At 38.4% G+C, this 16154-nt stretch overlaps 2 protein-coding genes across 4 annotated transcripts in view; one reads left to right on the forward strand and one right to left on the reverse strand.

The window, feature by feature from the left end:
• Nucleotides 1-2379: 2379 nt before the first annotated feature.
• LOC138028516 (leucine-rich repeat-containing protein 74B-like) overlaps nucleotides 2380-16154 on the reverse strand; it is a 29425-nt gene continuing 15650 nt past the window's right edge. The window contains exons 2-4 of one of the 3 annotated variants that reach the window (XM_068876093.1): nucleotides 11915-12037; nucleotides 9453-9720; nucleotides 2380-4868 (exon numbers count right to left, since the gene is read on the reverse strand). In XM_068876093.1, coding sequence (XP_068732194.1) covers nucleotides 3591-4868; nucleotides 9453-9638 — 1464 coding nt within the window. In that variant the 5' untranslated portion in view covers nucleotides 9639-9720; nucleotides 11915-12037 and the 3' untranslated portion in view covers nucleotides 2380-3590. Of the gene's footprint in view, nucleotides 4869-8963; nucleotides 9096-9452; nucleotides 9721-10026; nucleotides 10126-11914; nucleotides 12038-16154 lie in introns of those variants that run through there. The other 2 variants (XM_068876092.1, XM_068876094.1) reach the window with 2 other exon arrangements.
• LOC138028511 (dual serine/threonine and tyrosine protein kinase-like) overlaps nucleotides 9190-16154 on the forward strand; it is a 20067-nt gene continuing 13102 nt past the window's right edge. Inside the window, exons 1-4 of the mRNA XM_068876083.1 lie at nucleotides 9190-9271; nucleotides 10387-11216; nucleotides 12388-12595; nucleotides 15907-16154. The exon at nucleotides 15907-16154 is cut by the window's right edge and continues 78 nt beyond it. Of these exons, the coding sequence (XP_068732184.1) occupies nucleotides 11040-11216; nucleotides 12388-12595; nucleotides 15907-16154 (633 nt within the window). The 5' untranslated portion in view covers nucleotides 9190-9271; nucleotides 10387-11039. The remainder of the gene's footprint in view (nucleotides 9272-10386; nucleotides 11217-12387; nucleotides 12596-15906) is intronic.

The following is a 16154-nucleotide window of genomic DNA, read 5'->3' on the forward strand; positions in this document are numbered from 1 at the left end:
TCAAAATGTAAATTCTCTTTGCTCGCGCCATCATTACGTCAACAGCTGGTGCTAGTTCTGTGTCTCCATCGAGTTATAGAAACACGATTTTTAACCAATCAGCGCGCGTATTTTCTTGGGACTGTTTTCCAAATATGAATGAAAACTAATTTTCATGAGAAAAACTTCGCACTTAGACTCGGTTTGAAGAAGAGGCAGACATGAACTCGGAAATAGCTATTGCAGGCGTGTTTCCAGGGTCTTGCAATCCTTCCGTTTTACCGCGGAAAATTAACAAGGGATTGAGGCTTTTCGGCCGTTTGTTTTGAACCCTTTCATTCCCATGCAAGCTCAAATCTTTCACTCTCCCAACTAATATCATAGAGTTCTTTGTTGAGTAGTCATGAGAATTTGGTGTTATACTAAGATGACACTTCTAATACTGATGATAATGATCTTCATTCTCAATACCTGTCTGGCTGACATTTCATTGACATTGTGAAGAGAATTTACATATCGATCACTCTGTCATCCACGTTAACTGAAAATGACAGGATGCTGCTTGTCTTAAAAACCGTGAAATCCTTTTTGCCCATCTAATTTCTCTGTTTTTAGAAAAGCAATTGTTCGATGATAATTTAATGTCGCGCAACTTCTAAAAAGAGAGAGAAGTTCGAATAAGAGATCTTTCATGTTTTTATGACGTTTCCCGTTTTCACGGAAACGCAAGGCTAAATATCTCTAATCTCTACTTGCCTCAGCTAGAGATGAAAATGGAGGGAATAATTCCCTTTGATTAGTATGAATTTTCGATTTACTTTTAATAATTTCTTACTAACCGAGCGCGAGGGCCGTACTGGGAAATATTGACCCGAGGTCGTGGCAGTGAGCGCAGCGAGGTCCGTACAAAAACGACAGAGGGCCAATATTCCCCAGTACGGCTCGAGCTAGCTCGGTTAGTAAGTAGTTTATTATATGGCTTTTTAATTACATTTTGCTTTTTTTTTGCAAACCCGTAATCGGCCCGTGGGCATTACGGGAGAATAATGCCCTACAATTCAGTCACAATTAGCCAATCAGAGCGCGCGTTATATCGGCTACAAACACAAGCCATATAATAATATGTAATAAAATTTAGTAAAAAAGTTCTTAGAGAGATTATGAAAATGTTGTTTAAACGTTCTGACGTTCTGATGTTTACAAACCGTCCGAACGTTTACGTCGTTTCCACTTCAGGGCATTTGTCAATTATGTCAGTGAACATAAATTTATTTTTTGTTTTGCTTTTCTCGTGAGGTTTATTTTTATTTCGGTGTAAATTGATTTACTCTTTTTACTCTCCTTACGTGCCATGATATGAAGTAAACTGAATCAATATTGTGAGACGTATTTGTGTGTTGATCTAACCATCCTTGGGCCGGAATTTGACTTACATTAGAGTGTCTGGTTATACAAGTTGATTGTCGTAAGCCATTTCCTTGCTCTTGTTTCAGTTCTACTTAGTTCACAAACCTTCCTCGACCATTCAGAGATAGAGGGTAAACAATTGTGACCTGCTCACACATGTTCTCCGCTTTTCTTGATATCTCTGATTACGATTATAGTCCGCCGTTGTTCCATTCTCGGCTGTGAGTGGTCGTGTTATAAAATGATCACATGGGTGGGTGAGAGGTTTACGACAATCATTTTAAAACAGTACTCAGTACTCTCTGTTTGATCTACAGTGAGGATCCACTCTTAGAGCTCAGGGATCCTTTGTTCCATTTCTCCTGTAATTAGCAACTCTGATTCACCGAAGTGGACGTGGCAAGTGGCACTGAGGTGAAAAGTTGTTTTAGTATACACTAAAACAGTGAGGTAATATAGCACAAAAAGATGATTTTAATTCATTTATTTCTGCAAAGATTACAACATTTTCGGGCGCGAATTTAGCGCGAATTGCTCAGAGGTGAATAGTTAACAATTATTCTACGAGGGCGCGCTGGATATGAAATGATATATATAACCAACGTAGCGCCGAGTTATGATCATTTCATATCCAGCAAGCCCGAGTAGAATAATTGTTTTATTAAAACCCCAACATCACAACTCTTTTATGTTGAATTTATTTGGCCATTTTTTCTCGGAGCCGCAAAACTGTGTATTTGCTGCTGTGTTCTGTGACCATATTTGGTAGTGCAGGTATATGAGCTGATAACCTGTGTCCGGCGAGCCAATGAAAATGCTGGAAATGTGATATCCGTAGTTCAGTTTTTAATAACAAAGGATATCCGGAGTTTGAGTAGCCAATCAGCGCGCGTGTTCAACGCTATCCACTGTTTTGGTATATACTAATTATATATATCCGTTATACACAAATCCGTTTATCTTTTTTTTTTTATTGCGAAATATTAAAACGTTACGCAGATGTATATTTGATTAGAGTTAGTAAAGATAGAACAGGCTTTTTGTCTTTTTTAAGTCTTAAAAGTTTGACAAACAAAAACTGAAATTGTTTGTGAGATGGGAGCCGTTTTCAGTGACCATTTGATATCTTTTTCAGTGTTTGATGGAAAGAACAATTTTTATCACATACATGTGTTTTTGTATGTAATTCTGTTAACGGTACGGTGCTTATGTTAATAATAATAATAATAATATTAATAATAATAATAATAATAATAATAATAATGATTAATAATCATAATAATAATTTATTACTTATTCGGCGCAAATATCTGTATGAATATATTCAAATGCGCAATGTTATCTTGTCTTTTAGGCTTAGGGGAAATAATTATAGTGGCCCTAACCTCGAATATTCTTCTTTGCTATAATAAATCTTTTCAGTGGCGTTGCAAAGAGATTCTGCCGTTTCCAGTTTTCTTGCGGACTAAAAGTCGTTTGTCCAACGGGTGATCTAGTGTTGACTAATTCCCGAGATGACGCTACAAAGGAGGAGCAAGGGTGGCACAGTCGGTTAGTGCGCGGCCTTGGTGCATAAGGTGCATTCTTTCCTTTCAGTGTAGCCTAAGCAGCTTTAAATACCCTTGAATCGGTGCACTGATGGAAAGAGGGGGGTAAAATGAGCGCACCGTCGGCTTCCTGGGAGAGTACTCTGGAGAGAGTAAAGGAACTTCCGACGTTAAATAACGTGTACCTTTACCTTACCTTTACAAACTGCTTTGCATTGAAAATGGGATGCAAAACACTCCCATGCCTTTCAACAGCTCGCCTTTAGAACAAACGATTGCCAATTCACAACTCGTGCGGCCTTTTGAAAGCGACATCGTAATCAGTTGAGGTAAAATACAAGTTTTATGGTGCTGAAATTTGACTTTTATGGAATAAACAATTTTGAGCTTAGGAGCACTTTAAGATTTAGTGCAGATATCGAGAACTTTTATGGACATGCTTCCTTCACTATTAGAGTACATAAGTTTGTTGGGCATTATGCGAGAAAAAGATGCGCCAAGGATTCCCCAAGGAGGGAGGGAGCGTCTCCAGCGCCTTTTTTCATGCTTCTGCCCCCTTCCCCAAAATCATTAAAAATACGCTTCCCCTTCTTCTTCTCTCTCGGTAACTCGCTTCATGCGCTTAGCACGTGTGTTTATAAAGCTTTACGTTACCCATCAGTAACAATCCTCATCCCCTTCCAGGCCTCGATGTCTGCGTGCATTAAGCTGGTTCCTTTTCAGAGAATCATCTAAGACCATCATTGGATTTTGCGGCTTTACAAAGTGATAAAGGTCCCCGCTTGCTGTTGATAATTCCAACAGTTGGAATCTTGGTTTTCGAATCTTCAATCGGTAGTACAGTTCTTTTATGCTGCTATTTATTTCAACTTCCGCCATGCGAACTTCTTCTATTGCGCTGCCTGAGTTTTTGAGAAGCGATCGCAACAGCGCGCATGCACCCCCTGAAGTAATCAGATTGAAACCTATCTTAAGTACTTTAAGGGTGTCATTGAATTCCAGACTCTTTGCGATCTTTTCCATTCCCCGATCTGTAATGCGGTTGTTATTTAAGTTAAGAACCATAAGCTTTCCGTTGTGTTCTATTGATGAAGCAATGCATTTTGCGCCTTCGTGACCAATCTCATTCCAACACAAATCTAGCTTTTCCAATGTCCGGTTTTCATTCAATCCAACACAGAATGTTTTGACTCCTTGGTCGCCAAGTCGATTCCATCCTAAGTTTAATTCACGCAAAGAACTATTCAGCGCAACCATTTCGCCCAAATACTCTCCCCCAGTGATTCCTAAGGAGTTGTGACTTACGTCTAGTGAGGTAAGAGAGTCCTCTGTCTGCAAAACGCTACTAAAGAATTGAATATCCTCGTCTGTTAACTGATTCCTAGAAATATCAATTCTTAGCAAACTGTCGTTCACAGTTAACATGTTTCCAAGTGCTTCAGCGCTATCTTTTCCAATCTTATTTTCGGACAGACTGACGTTCACGATATTACCGTTTACCTCGAGTAGCTTCGCGACAGCGATTGCCCCTTTGTCTTGAATATCATTCAGAGAAATATCCATTCTCTTGACTGAGGCATTTCGCGCCAATGCCTCGGCCACAGCTACAGCGCCCGTGGGACCTACTCCAAGATTTCTCATTATCAGTTCGGAATCCCCGGATGTTATCCTGTCGAGGAAGTATGTCATCGCTAGTGGCGGAATGCCGAGTTGTTCGCAACTTTGTAGAAACGATTCCCTGAGCGACAAATCGTGTATTTGACAAGCGTCTTGAACATCTTGATGTCTGTCTTTCCTGTCGAGTCGATGAATGATTTTGGTGTTCTTGAGAGTTGTGTTTTCCGCAATCAGTGCTTCGTTCTTGAGTTCTGCGTCATATGCATCCAATATGCGATTGAGATGAATCAATAAGTTGGTCTCTGACACTGCTCGACTCTGCGGAAAAACATAAACCTCTTGAGCCCAACGTTTCGACTTTTTCCCAAATGATACTCGTGGTAAAATACTGAAAAATGGATGTTTGCTCTTTGGAGCTCTTGACGACCGTCGCATTTTAGTAGCAACAAGACGCCTACAAGGGCGTATCCGTGGAATGCGCAAACAGTTAACACAAATTGTCCAGTTACAGTCAACTTCAAGTACAGGTAGACTTCGGAAAAGGGCGAAAGATTACCAGAAAGATACATCTGTAATATAACTTAAAGTTTTTTGTTGTAAAAACTCATTACTAATGTTACTAAATTTGCAAATGCAAACAACGAAGCCCTATTAGCAGGTTACCAGGATACGGGATCTTTTATTTATTTATTTTTTGGAAGGAGACTTTATTCAAATCCTACAGTTTTACTTGCTTTGTTAACTCCTTTCATCCAAAAATTACAGGATCAGCCTTAAATCATCCGAAAAACTTATTACAAATCACAGTTCAACAACTTATCATCCTGGGGCAGTTGTTCAGAAACTGGGTTTTAAAACGAGTTTTATCCTCTACTCCCAAATGCTGTTCAAGGCTGATATTCAGTAAAACTTTACATTAGAAGAAGTCAATCTTGAAAAACAAAAATAAGCAAACGAAACTGTGACCAAAAAGTTGAAAACATGAAACAAAAATTTACGTTAATCCTGGATTAAGGTAATTGGCTTTCGAACAACCGGGCCCTGTAATCGACGTCTGGTTCTGTAATCCTGGTTTAGTTCCTTGCAAACTGTATAAATTTGCCGTGGCGAAGACAAGAAGACAACATCCGTGCTCTATTTCTCTCAATGCTCAAAAATTCCGTAATTGCGTGTTCTATAGTCCAGTCCAAAGTTCTAATTTTACAATTCCATAATCTTGATTTCAGTAACTTGGTACCAAACTTTCAACAATAACTTGAAATCTCGTTAAGAAAAATCATTAAATCCAGTAGTCCAGTCCGGATTGAGATCGCCAAAACTCTCTCTATCATCGATTCAAAACTCAACAAAAGCTACAAGTAGTAAATAGTTCTCAGAAACTACAACAGTTCGTCCTGATTCTACACTCGAGCTGAACAAAAAACCCAAAAAACCCTCGTCATCGTTTCTCGAGAGAACAGACAAACAGCCGAAACTGTTCCGTGCCTGCCTCTTATGGCACTGAAAAAGTACCGTACGTTGTACAATAGTACTTGACCGTAGCCCTTGGCCAAGAAACTAATCTTAGCCAAAAGCCCGAGAAGCGATCAGGATACGGGGTAATTAGGTAAAAAAAATTGTGGGGATACGGGATTTTTAGTCTGGAGGTGGGGGGGGGGGGGGGGTGAATTGAGGAGATACGGGATATTTTTTAAACTAAGAACGCATTGCGTGTGGTAGTGCAGTAACTTGACAGTGTTTTTTTCCATAACTGTCAACTGAGCTGCGTTTTGTTTTTTCCAGGAGATTCAAGTCCTTGCACAATATGTAGCTCTAATAGTACACGACATTGTTTGGTATCGTAAATCATTACGGTGCCATGGTAGACATCTTTGCTATATACCCTCTAAGAAGACATGTGGTTCAGTAAAATACTAAGCCCAGAACGATTGAAGAAAATAACAGGAAATCGAGAAACATTTGACTTCAAAGCTGACATGTTGATCATTTACAACTTCTTTTTCACCACAAGCTTAAGCGTGTACTCTGCGCTTCTGACACCTTTCCAAGACCAATGTTACTAAATTTTTTTTTTTCCCCTTTCCAGCGGGGTTAGTATCTGGATGGGGGACGTCAAAATATGCGACTTTTGCTGTCAGGAACATACGCCCAAAAATTATATTTTAACGCTCAAAAATGCGAACAAAGCAAGGTACAGATTTTGCTAGCCTGCTTTATGCAAAACAAATATTGACGAAAAAGTAAATAAATATTAATATGTAGTTTTTAAGGAGAGCAGAAGGAACTTTTAGGAAGTGTCGATCGAGAATAAAACAATTTGCCATCAGCGAAAAACATTTCGGGAGATTTTTGTTACGTTCCATCAGAGGTCAATTTTTCTATCGTACTTTTGGTCATACAAGTAAAATCGCAAAATCGAAAGTGACATCGATTTTAGCGGCCGCCTGTGATCAAGTTATACCTTGCGTGTTTACTGACAACTCACGAAACAAAGGATGCATCTGTGACAAAATGACAGCATAACACCTGGTTTTTGTTAGTGCGTTTTTTTTTTCTTTCAAGTTCGACAAGATCTATGTGCGAATTTAACGTAAAGATCACAATCGTTGATGCTAGTCCAAGTGTCAGCTGAAGTTAAGCTCCTCTGAATGAGGTTAGTACTTGGATGGGGGACGGCTGCGAAGTCCCCGTGACGGCGATAGCTAATTTCTTTTTTTTAAAACTTGATTTCATTTTTTATCTTGTTTGGCCGTTAAAAGCTATTTTCTTATTTTCTTTCCACCTCAAAACGGCGAACAAACTGTTTCCCAAGAAATATTGGAGTACGTATTCGTTCTATGCAAAATGCTTCTAATGAAGTATTCGTTCTATGCAAAATAATAATGTTCACAGTGGAACACACAAGTACGAAGCAAGATCTAGAAATAACGTAGAAAATTCTCCTTACCTTTAAAGCTTGCCTTTCTCAAAGAAAAAGTATCTATCCACTTTATCGAATAGTTTAATACTGAAACAATCATGGCGGGCGGAAAGATTCTATTATAAAAGTTTGCTTTCACCAGTTTGAAGGAAGTGTGTCACGGTGGCCGAGTGGTCTAACGCGCTAGCAGAGAAGAATCGTGATGGCTTGGGAAGTATAGGAGTTCTCCTCGGGGCAGGGAAGTTTGGAAATACTGGAGGGAATATAAGTCAGTCCATCCGATTGGAGATTTATTCAATATCCGTGGGGTATGCACATTTGTGACTACCAACGAAAAAAAGACACCAGCCCGGTTTTAAGACGTGGATGCCTTCGGCATTCCACGTCCACGCAAACTGTCTTATCACAATGCCTGACTTCCGAAAAGTAGTATCAAGCCTACGGTACTGAACGAGTCTCCATAGCTCGTAATGAACAAGTTTCTCCCTAAAATTTATCAGAACGGCTTCCGTTCATCAAAACACGTAATATTTCTCAAGGTTTTCCATTCATCAACAAATCGATAGATACGCTGTGACACTCGTTTCACAACTTTTGAGAAATTTAAGAATACGGAATTAAAGGAGAGGCCAAAAGGCCTCGACTTAACTAATCAGTCACTCACGCACGAAACAGATGTCTACTTTCCATCATTTTTAGAAATTTGATACAACAGTACATGTACAATATGATAACGTAGATGTGTCGTGATCAAACATTAAATACTACAATTAAACTGGGTTTTGGATCAAATAGTAAATGAAAACTGGTCCTCGAACTGGAGAGGTATGTGTTTATGTGATAACTTTGGATCTTAAGAACATAGTTCCAAAGGTTATTTAACGTGAATCTTGCGACATCATGTTTGTTTGTTTGATGAAATCAACTGAAGCGAGCTAAAATTAGCTTGACATTGATTCAAAGCCAAGCGACAAAATAGCTTGAACGCTCGGTCAACTGTACCTTGAATAAACCGAAAGCGTGACAATCAAAAAGTCTTCAACTAAATTACGTAAACTGTATCAGTAACTATCCGCTTAAATTAAAGAAGTGCGTACACGTTTGATCCACTTTACTACACAGTGGGAAAAGATTATCAGAAAGCCACACCACAGTATTTGTTATCTTTCGAATTTGGTTGCTTTAAAATATTCTATATCAATTAGAAAATACAACCAGACTAAGTTAGCAGTTTCGTCCCTTCAAATGGGATATCCAGAACCGGCGCTTTGAAGTAAACAGTTTGTAGAAACACTCAAAGAAACCGGCTTCATCAAAGACCATCTTAGGGCTAGACACACCCCTTTTCACGTTCACATTTCTTATTTTTTGTTAATTTTAAGTTCAAACATCGTAATTCGGGTAATTGGTTTTGTTTTGACAGTTTTAGGACAAAGCAATTTGGGCAAATATCAAGCGTGCTTACTTGAGGATGTTAACGGATACACACTCACCTTTGCTGACCTTGCACGCTTAGGGACAGGTCTTTCTCTCGCGGAAAGTTTGCGAATCTCAGTGATTATGCCAGCCATTGTACAATGGAGCGTGCCCCTAAAAGACAGCCTTTCAAAGAGCCTCGGGTGCCCATTTAGATATCATCAAACGTCACTGAAGTAATTTCCGTTTGACCGAATCGAATGTGATCTCATCTTTCACTCATCATGTCACGAGGAAGTTACTGAGAAATAGAGTTTACGGCGTTCCCAAGTTCGTATTGAATTTGTATTCTTGTTAATCCTCGTATAGCAAAATGTCGCCACACGTAAGTAACTAGCTCGTCACGGCCTTGTTGAAGATGACCTATTTAAGAACCTAGATAGACTAAATTTCTGTTAATTACCGTTTGTGTAAGAACCTGCTTAGTCTAAATTTCAAAATGAAAAGTTCTTAATCGCAGGGTTTTACTGTAGAAGATGTCGCGATTTAAATCATTAATGCCATACCAATACGTTTTCTAGCTTGAGATCTCTGTGGACGATTCCCTTTTTGTGTATGTAATCCACAGCATGAGTGATCTGTTTCGCCCATCGACAAACTTCTCCGACGACTGCAGGATTTCTAGCTTTCCCAGGACAGCGTTCAGGATTCCCAAAAATTCGTTCCCTCAGGTTATCTTTGCACTCTTCCATGACTAAAACCACTGTCTTTGTGCCATTATTATTCAGCAGCGATGTTCCATAGAACTTTACTATGAAAGGGTGGTCCAATTTCCTGATATGAAATCAAAGTGAAATAAGGGCATTTTAAGGCCCATCTTCAACCGACAGGATTTTCGACCGTTTGTTTTTGTACTGAAAATTTCGCATTGCTTATCGTAGCGATCTGATTGGATGAAATTCAGCTTTGGCGGAATTTTCATATATGAAAATTGTTCCTACGGCACGCAATGCCTTAAGGGTGACCGTTGGCCTTTGAGTGTTACGTTGAGGGGATGTCAAAGTGCACCTAAATTCAAACATTTTTTCGTTCACAATATTAATTTTCCCACCAAAAGAAAACATGTTTTACCATTCTCACCTTAAAACTGCGCTTTTTATCTCCCGGGCAAGACGCGCAAAGTTATCAAAACTAGCAGTAGTTTGGACCCACGACCGTGATGTGAGAGCCATGGGTCTATTCTCGATGTTACGTCACAAACCGCTTTGCAATGCAAAATTTCGTTGAAAACAGGAATGGAAAGCAGTTTGTGACGTAAAATCGAGAGTAGACCCACTCCTCTCACGTCACGGTCGTGGGTCCAAATAACTGCTATTAGTATAAACACACAGTGCTAACTGATAATCCCGGGATTAAAAAAGGGAGAAAAACTAACACAAGCTAAAAAATAAGTTGAAACAATAATCGCTCTTATCTTCTCTTTTGTTACCATTTTCCCAGAATTTGCACCTTTGACCCTTCGCTTCAGACAGTCACCCTGCCGAGCAAATAACGAGGCCGAGGAAGATTTGCACGGAAACATGGATCAAACAAATACTTAACACCACAGTGAATTATCAAACAGGGACTGAATTTTCACCTAGAAATTTGACTTAAGCTTGTGAGGACAGTGTTCCTTCCTCCTCTGTCGACTGATAAATAGCAAGTTCTATTTCTAATATAATATGATTTCGTAGACGTATAGCTGTTATAGCTGGAATCATCCTTCCCCTGAAAACCGTATTGTAAATCGACGTCTAATGTGCATCGTTACTGAGTCAGGACGCGCTATCAATATCCCAATTTCATCAAAACTGGTGAAACTATATAAGCTTAAATAAGAAGGAAACTGCGAGGCCCTGTGAGCAAGGTATTTGTTGTCTCAGAAACAAATGCGCCAATCAAAATCAAGAACTTTAACATCCGGGTTCCTGCCAGTCCTGGAAACGCTACTCCCTCTTTTTTAAGGTAACACAGTCCCACAATGGACGCTTTACAAACTGTGCCTTCACGGAAACATTGACCATGTCTTAAATTCCTGATGTAATCAACGATAGAACTACACAAACTATCGACTTTCCGCGTGTAGCCTTTTTGTGAATCACCAACACGAAATGGCGACTGGTAAATCAAAAACTATTCACGAGATCGACGACATAGCGGAAATGTTTCAAGCGATGATGGCTCTTGACATCTCATGCAAAGGTTTGAAAACGTTAGATCAAATGAAAGCTAAAGTAAAAGAGGATTTGCACCAGTCAGAAAGGGAAGCGAGTTGGACAGCTGGACAGGTCAGTATTCTAATAATATTCAATACCAGTTGAATACAACAAACCCGACGCCACTATACCCGCGCTATATATAGTAATGTGCCCGCTGATATTTCAAGCGCATGGCCAACTGGCCACTTGCGACATAACTCAAGATAGACAAATAAGTTCACTCAGAACACAACTCTGCACTGACTTCGTTTTAACACTAAGGTCACGAGGCTTTCAGACATAAAAAGCTTGCAATGCACGGTTCAGATTTAGTTTGTCTCAGATTTCTTGAAGTTGCGAGGGCCTCATTGACAACTTTAGTGAAAAGCCTTCAAACTAGGTCTATTATGTGTAATATCTATTTCAAGGCAGTATCCGATTGTATTTCTAACAAGAAAAGTCTTAGACACTAATATAAGAATACTTGATTACAATTTTGGGAATCACGACCTCGTAGTTTCAATCTGCAAATGGTCACACAATGAATCATACAAAATTTAACGTTCTGTCGGACAGTAGAGGGCTTGGTAATAGCGCGCGATTTTGAAAGTGTAGGAAAATGTTTAGCACTAAGAGGGTGATTAATACTGTGGAAAGAGGATCTGGAGGAGGTGGGTAGGGGGGGGGGGTGGGGGCAGTTCTTTCCTTGAAAATTTTGAGTTAAGGGTATTTTCAGAGAACACTTTCATTGATTGAATACGAAGTAAAATACGGTAACTTTATCTTACCTGTTACGCTTTCCCTAAGGAACAGTGTTACGGCGAGAGAAGGCAAAATCCGTAACGCCATTGAGTGGTTCATAAGAGAAGAGCGACATGTCCACTGATGTCCATCTTTCAGAAGGCCAAACTCTGTTATGAAAACATCAATATCAACACCATTAGCTTTTGTATTTGTAGAACTGGGACTACGCTCCTCGTTTATATGCTATGAGTCTAAATCTATACTGTTTTACTTTTACGATGTACCAAGTCGCTACCAGCACGAAAATTTTTGTTGCTGATAAAAGGTGCCCTCTTTATATTGAGCCTCCCATATACTGGTCACCGAAACTACACTTATTAGAAGGCATTTCAGTTCAAGATCATAAGATAGTTGCTCTAAATTTAACTGTCTTATGAGCATCAACCACTTTTAACTGAAATCAAAACTGGGTTTAGGATCAACTAAACTATTATTATTAACTATTTCCTTCCTTCAGGCCTTCTCCATTTTGTCTGAAGCCAAAGACGAAGATTCAAGGAAAAGACACATTTTAACGGATCTATACAATGATACAGAAACGTGCTTGGAAAAGATGGACGAAAAAATCCTTAAGTTACTGCAACAGAAAGAGAGCAACGTAGAAGAGAAGATGAAAAATCACAAACTGCAACTTGCTCGCAAGGAATACTTTCTTCTTGTTGCAGGTACCTAGTTACTAATAATTAAGGAAATTAAATGGTTGCAACCAGGCCTTCTTTATTGTGAAAATATCAAAACAATTGTCTTCTCTTCTAATACCCTTTAAGAAATTAAGAAAAAACAGAAGATAAAAGACAACATTTCAATGAGGACTATTTTGCACTTTTTGCGGCAGGAAAAACTAGTTGTAACCGAGAGATTCAATGTTAGCAGTAAAATATCAAATATGTTAACTGTTTTAAAAATCTGAAGGGGATCAAGTAATTTAACATTTACATGAACTGTAATTTGGCATCAAGTTACAAAAGGGTATTCATCGAAATAAGTCGTTTTTTACTGAATAACTTTTGAACTTACTCGCCTTTATTCTTTAACTGCAACTGAAAAATTTACTGCGAATCCTAGATCTATCTGTATTGATTTCAGATTAATCTAAATTCACATCTTATGAATGGATCATGTCTAAGAAAAGTTCTTTCTTAATGACCTTGCATTTACCAAGAGAGAACTTGAGTCAATTACTTAACCAATACTTTTAACTTTTGACTTTTCTGACTTATGAAACTGAATTAAGATCTGACAATAAACAACGGCAATAAAATATTCGGTAATAACATATAAAGAAAGTTATAAAACGACGTTTCGACCTTCAACTAACGCCATTATCACTTCAAAAAATAGATTCGCATTGCCTACATGTGGATAGTGCACGTGGTACACCCTGGAATTGTTGTGTTTGATATATAGGTGCTATATTTTCCTAGCAGTGTCAACTCGGCTGGATTTTTAGAGGGGAATAACGTTTTACTTTTTCTTCATTTCATTTCAATTCCATCTTGAGCTGCAAAATGTTGTATATATGGCAAATGCATAAAATATTGTATTGTATTGTTTCAGTGCATTATACGCAAGTATTGCTATTGTTAAAAATAGGCATTCAAAGGGTGGAGGTGGGCTAGATAAACTGAGAGAATATTTTGAATAACTGTAGCAACAGAATATCTGTAAAAAAAATAACTGAAATTGCAAATCACGGTTCACTTCATATGGTTAAAATTGTAAGCATGGTTTCAGTTGATTGGACTTTTGGTTTATGCTTAGTTTTGATGAAAAATTGGAAGTATTGTGGCAATTTAAGGGAACATGTATATACATAATGTAATAATAAACAGTGAATCATAGTGTTGATTGTGACTGGAAACAGGCGCTCCTGCTGAGAATTGTTAAATCTAGTGGTTTGGAGAGGAGGATCTGTCACATAGTTGGGAGGAGTTTCAAAGTGTTGTTTCTGGAGGCTTTTAAAAAATAAAATTAAAAAACCCTTTTCACAAAGAAATCAATCTTGCAGAAAGTGGCCACAGCTGAACTGTACATAAAACCGATTACGTAGGATTTCAAACAATTAGTTTGGCGTCATTTTATAGATATAACCTTTAATATGTCAAGTATGGCGTTTCAACCGGACAACAAGTTCTGTTTACAGGCACTCAAGACAAAAATATCAATTTGTATATTTAGCTGAACAAGGAAATGGCAAATGTCACGCAAAATATCGCATCTTTTTTTGTCGTCATCGTCACCAAATTCTCATTGATTATTTCCCGCGAGGTAATTGATCGATTGTCTCATTATTTGTCCGTGATCCAGAGTGTTATTTCATGCTGGTATTATTTTGTCCAGAGAAAGGACAATTTTGAGGATCATTTGTTTGCAGATTCAATCTGCCATTTGCCTTCTGCAACCAAAAGCTTCGGTTTCACCCAGTTACTTTCCGGTTGATTTAAGCGGCTGTTAAATGACATGAGGATTTGAAAAGGATTTTCAGTTTGTTTGTTGCTCGCCTTTAACAAAAAGGCGGCTTCCGCTTCTCTATTTTTTATGAAGAAAAGTGGAGCGAAATCAACCGACACAGACTAGCCGATATACACCTTATTTCAAAATGGCCGCTGATTTATGTGCATACAAATTGGCCCTTGTTGCCCCGTTCAAGATAAAATATTCTTTTGAATTTTAAGCTTAAGAACGAGGCATCAAGGGCTAATTTGAATAAAAACAAAAGAATATTTAAATGGTGGCCATTTTGGAAAAAGGTGTATAATCTACGTGTTTACCAACCTCTTTCCCAGGGTCTATATTCTCTGCCTCCATTGAAGAGAGCCCCTTGGAACGAGGTTGCGTGTTTATCAATTAAATCCCATCGATAAAAGCAAAATTAAAGTAGTGTTGCCGAACGTAAACTTCCATTCCATGACAAAAAGAATTCGACAGATGTGAAAACTAAGTCGGAATTTTTTTAATGTTTCGTTTATTCAAAAGAGCTCATCTTTTCTATCACTGGACAATGTTTTCTTTGCGCACAGCGTCGAAGGAATTTCAACACAAACAAGCTGATGAAATCTACATTTTTTGCTAATCGATTGCAATGATAAAGATGAAAATAGTTTTCTACTGTTTCTCTTTCCGTTGCGAAGAAATTAATGTTGAATGTGTTTCAATGCAGGCAGAGAAGTTGACCTGGGCCCGGTTGTTCGAAAGCCGATTAACTTAATCCAGGATTAGCGTAAACGTTTGTTTCATATTTTCAACTTTTTGGTGAAACGTTTTGCCGAATATCAGTTTTGAAATAATTTCCTTGGTTAATTTTTAATCTGGGATTAGCGTTAATCGGCTTTTGAACAACCGGGTATATCATGGTCGAGTGGTGACTTTTTTCTTGCTTATTTGACCTGCAAAATGTCTGTGGAATATGAGCTTGTGTGACGGTCTCCGTAGACGGGAAAAGAGTGATTTTTGATTTAAGACATTTAAGAATTGAAATGTGTCTGTTAATTTGACAATAACGTACTCAAACAGTTTTAATTCTCTTTTCGCCAAGACAATTAAGAAAGGAAAAAAGCGACAAGTGGGCCGCAAACAAACATCAATTGATATAATTCATAAAACCGTACATTACTTTTGTAATTCATGTACGCGCTGCAGGGCTACGAATCTTACACTCACACACTCACTCACTCAGACAGCCCAGATGACAATATGCGCTACCCACAAAATAAGAGTTGGTAAGAATGTAAATACTAGATAAAAACAATAGTTAATTAAAAACGTATTAAAGTGTTAAGGATGTTCTTTTAAACGAAGAGTTTCGCACAGATCACGGATGGAATCAGCCTGGGTGTTTATGATCGGGTTAATTAAACAGTATTTCCTAAGATACTTTTTTTTAAATTTGACCGTTTTGAGCTCTTCTGGTTAAAAGAGGAACTTAAATCAACAGACTTGTATAGAGAAAGTACTTGAATTGTCTTTTCTCTTTTAGGCGAAACTAGTTCTGGAAAAAGCAGTTTGATAAATCTTATACTGGGGGATGAACTTCTTCCGCACTCGGTATTAAGTACAACCTCCACTATATGTGAACTAAAGTTTGGAAACGAACGCAAAATTGTGGCTCATTTTAAAGACAAGGATCCAGAGACGGGACTGGCGACAAAGGTCATTCCTTTACACAAAACTGATCCCGGAGCAGCATCTGACGAACAGAGCTACCTTCAGCAGATTTCGCCTTTT

The sequence above is a fragment of the Montipora capricornis genome, chromosome 13 (assembly GCF_036669925.1).
Source record: "Montipora capricornis isolate CH-2021 chromosome 13, ASM3666992v2, whole genome shotgun sequence".
Lineage (NCBI taxonomy): Eukaryota > Metazoa > Cnidaria > Anthozoa > Scleractinia > Acroporidae > Montipora > Montipora capricornis.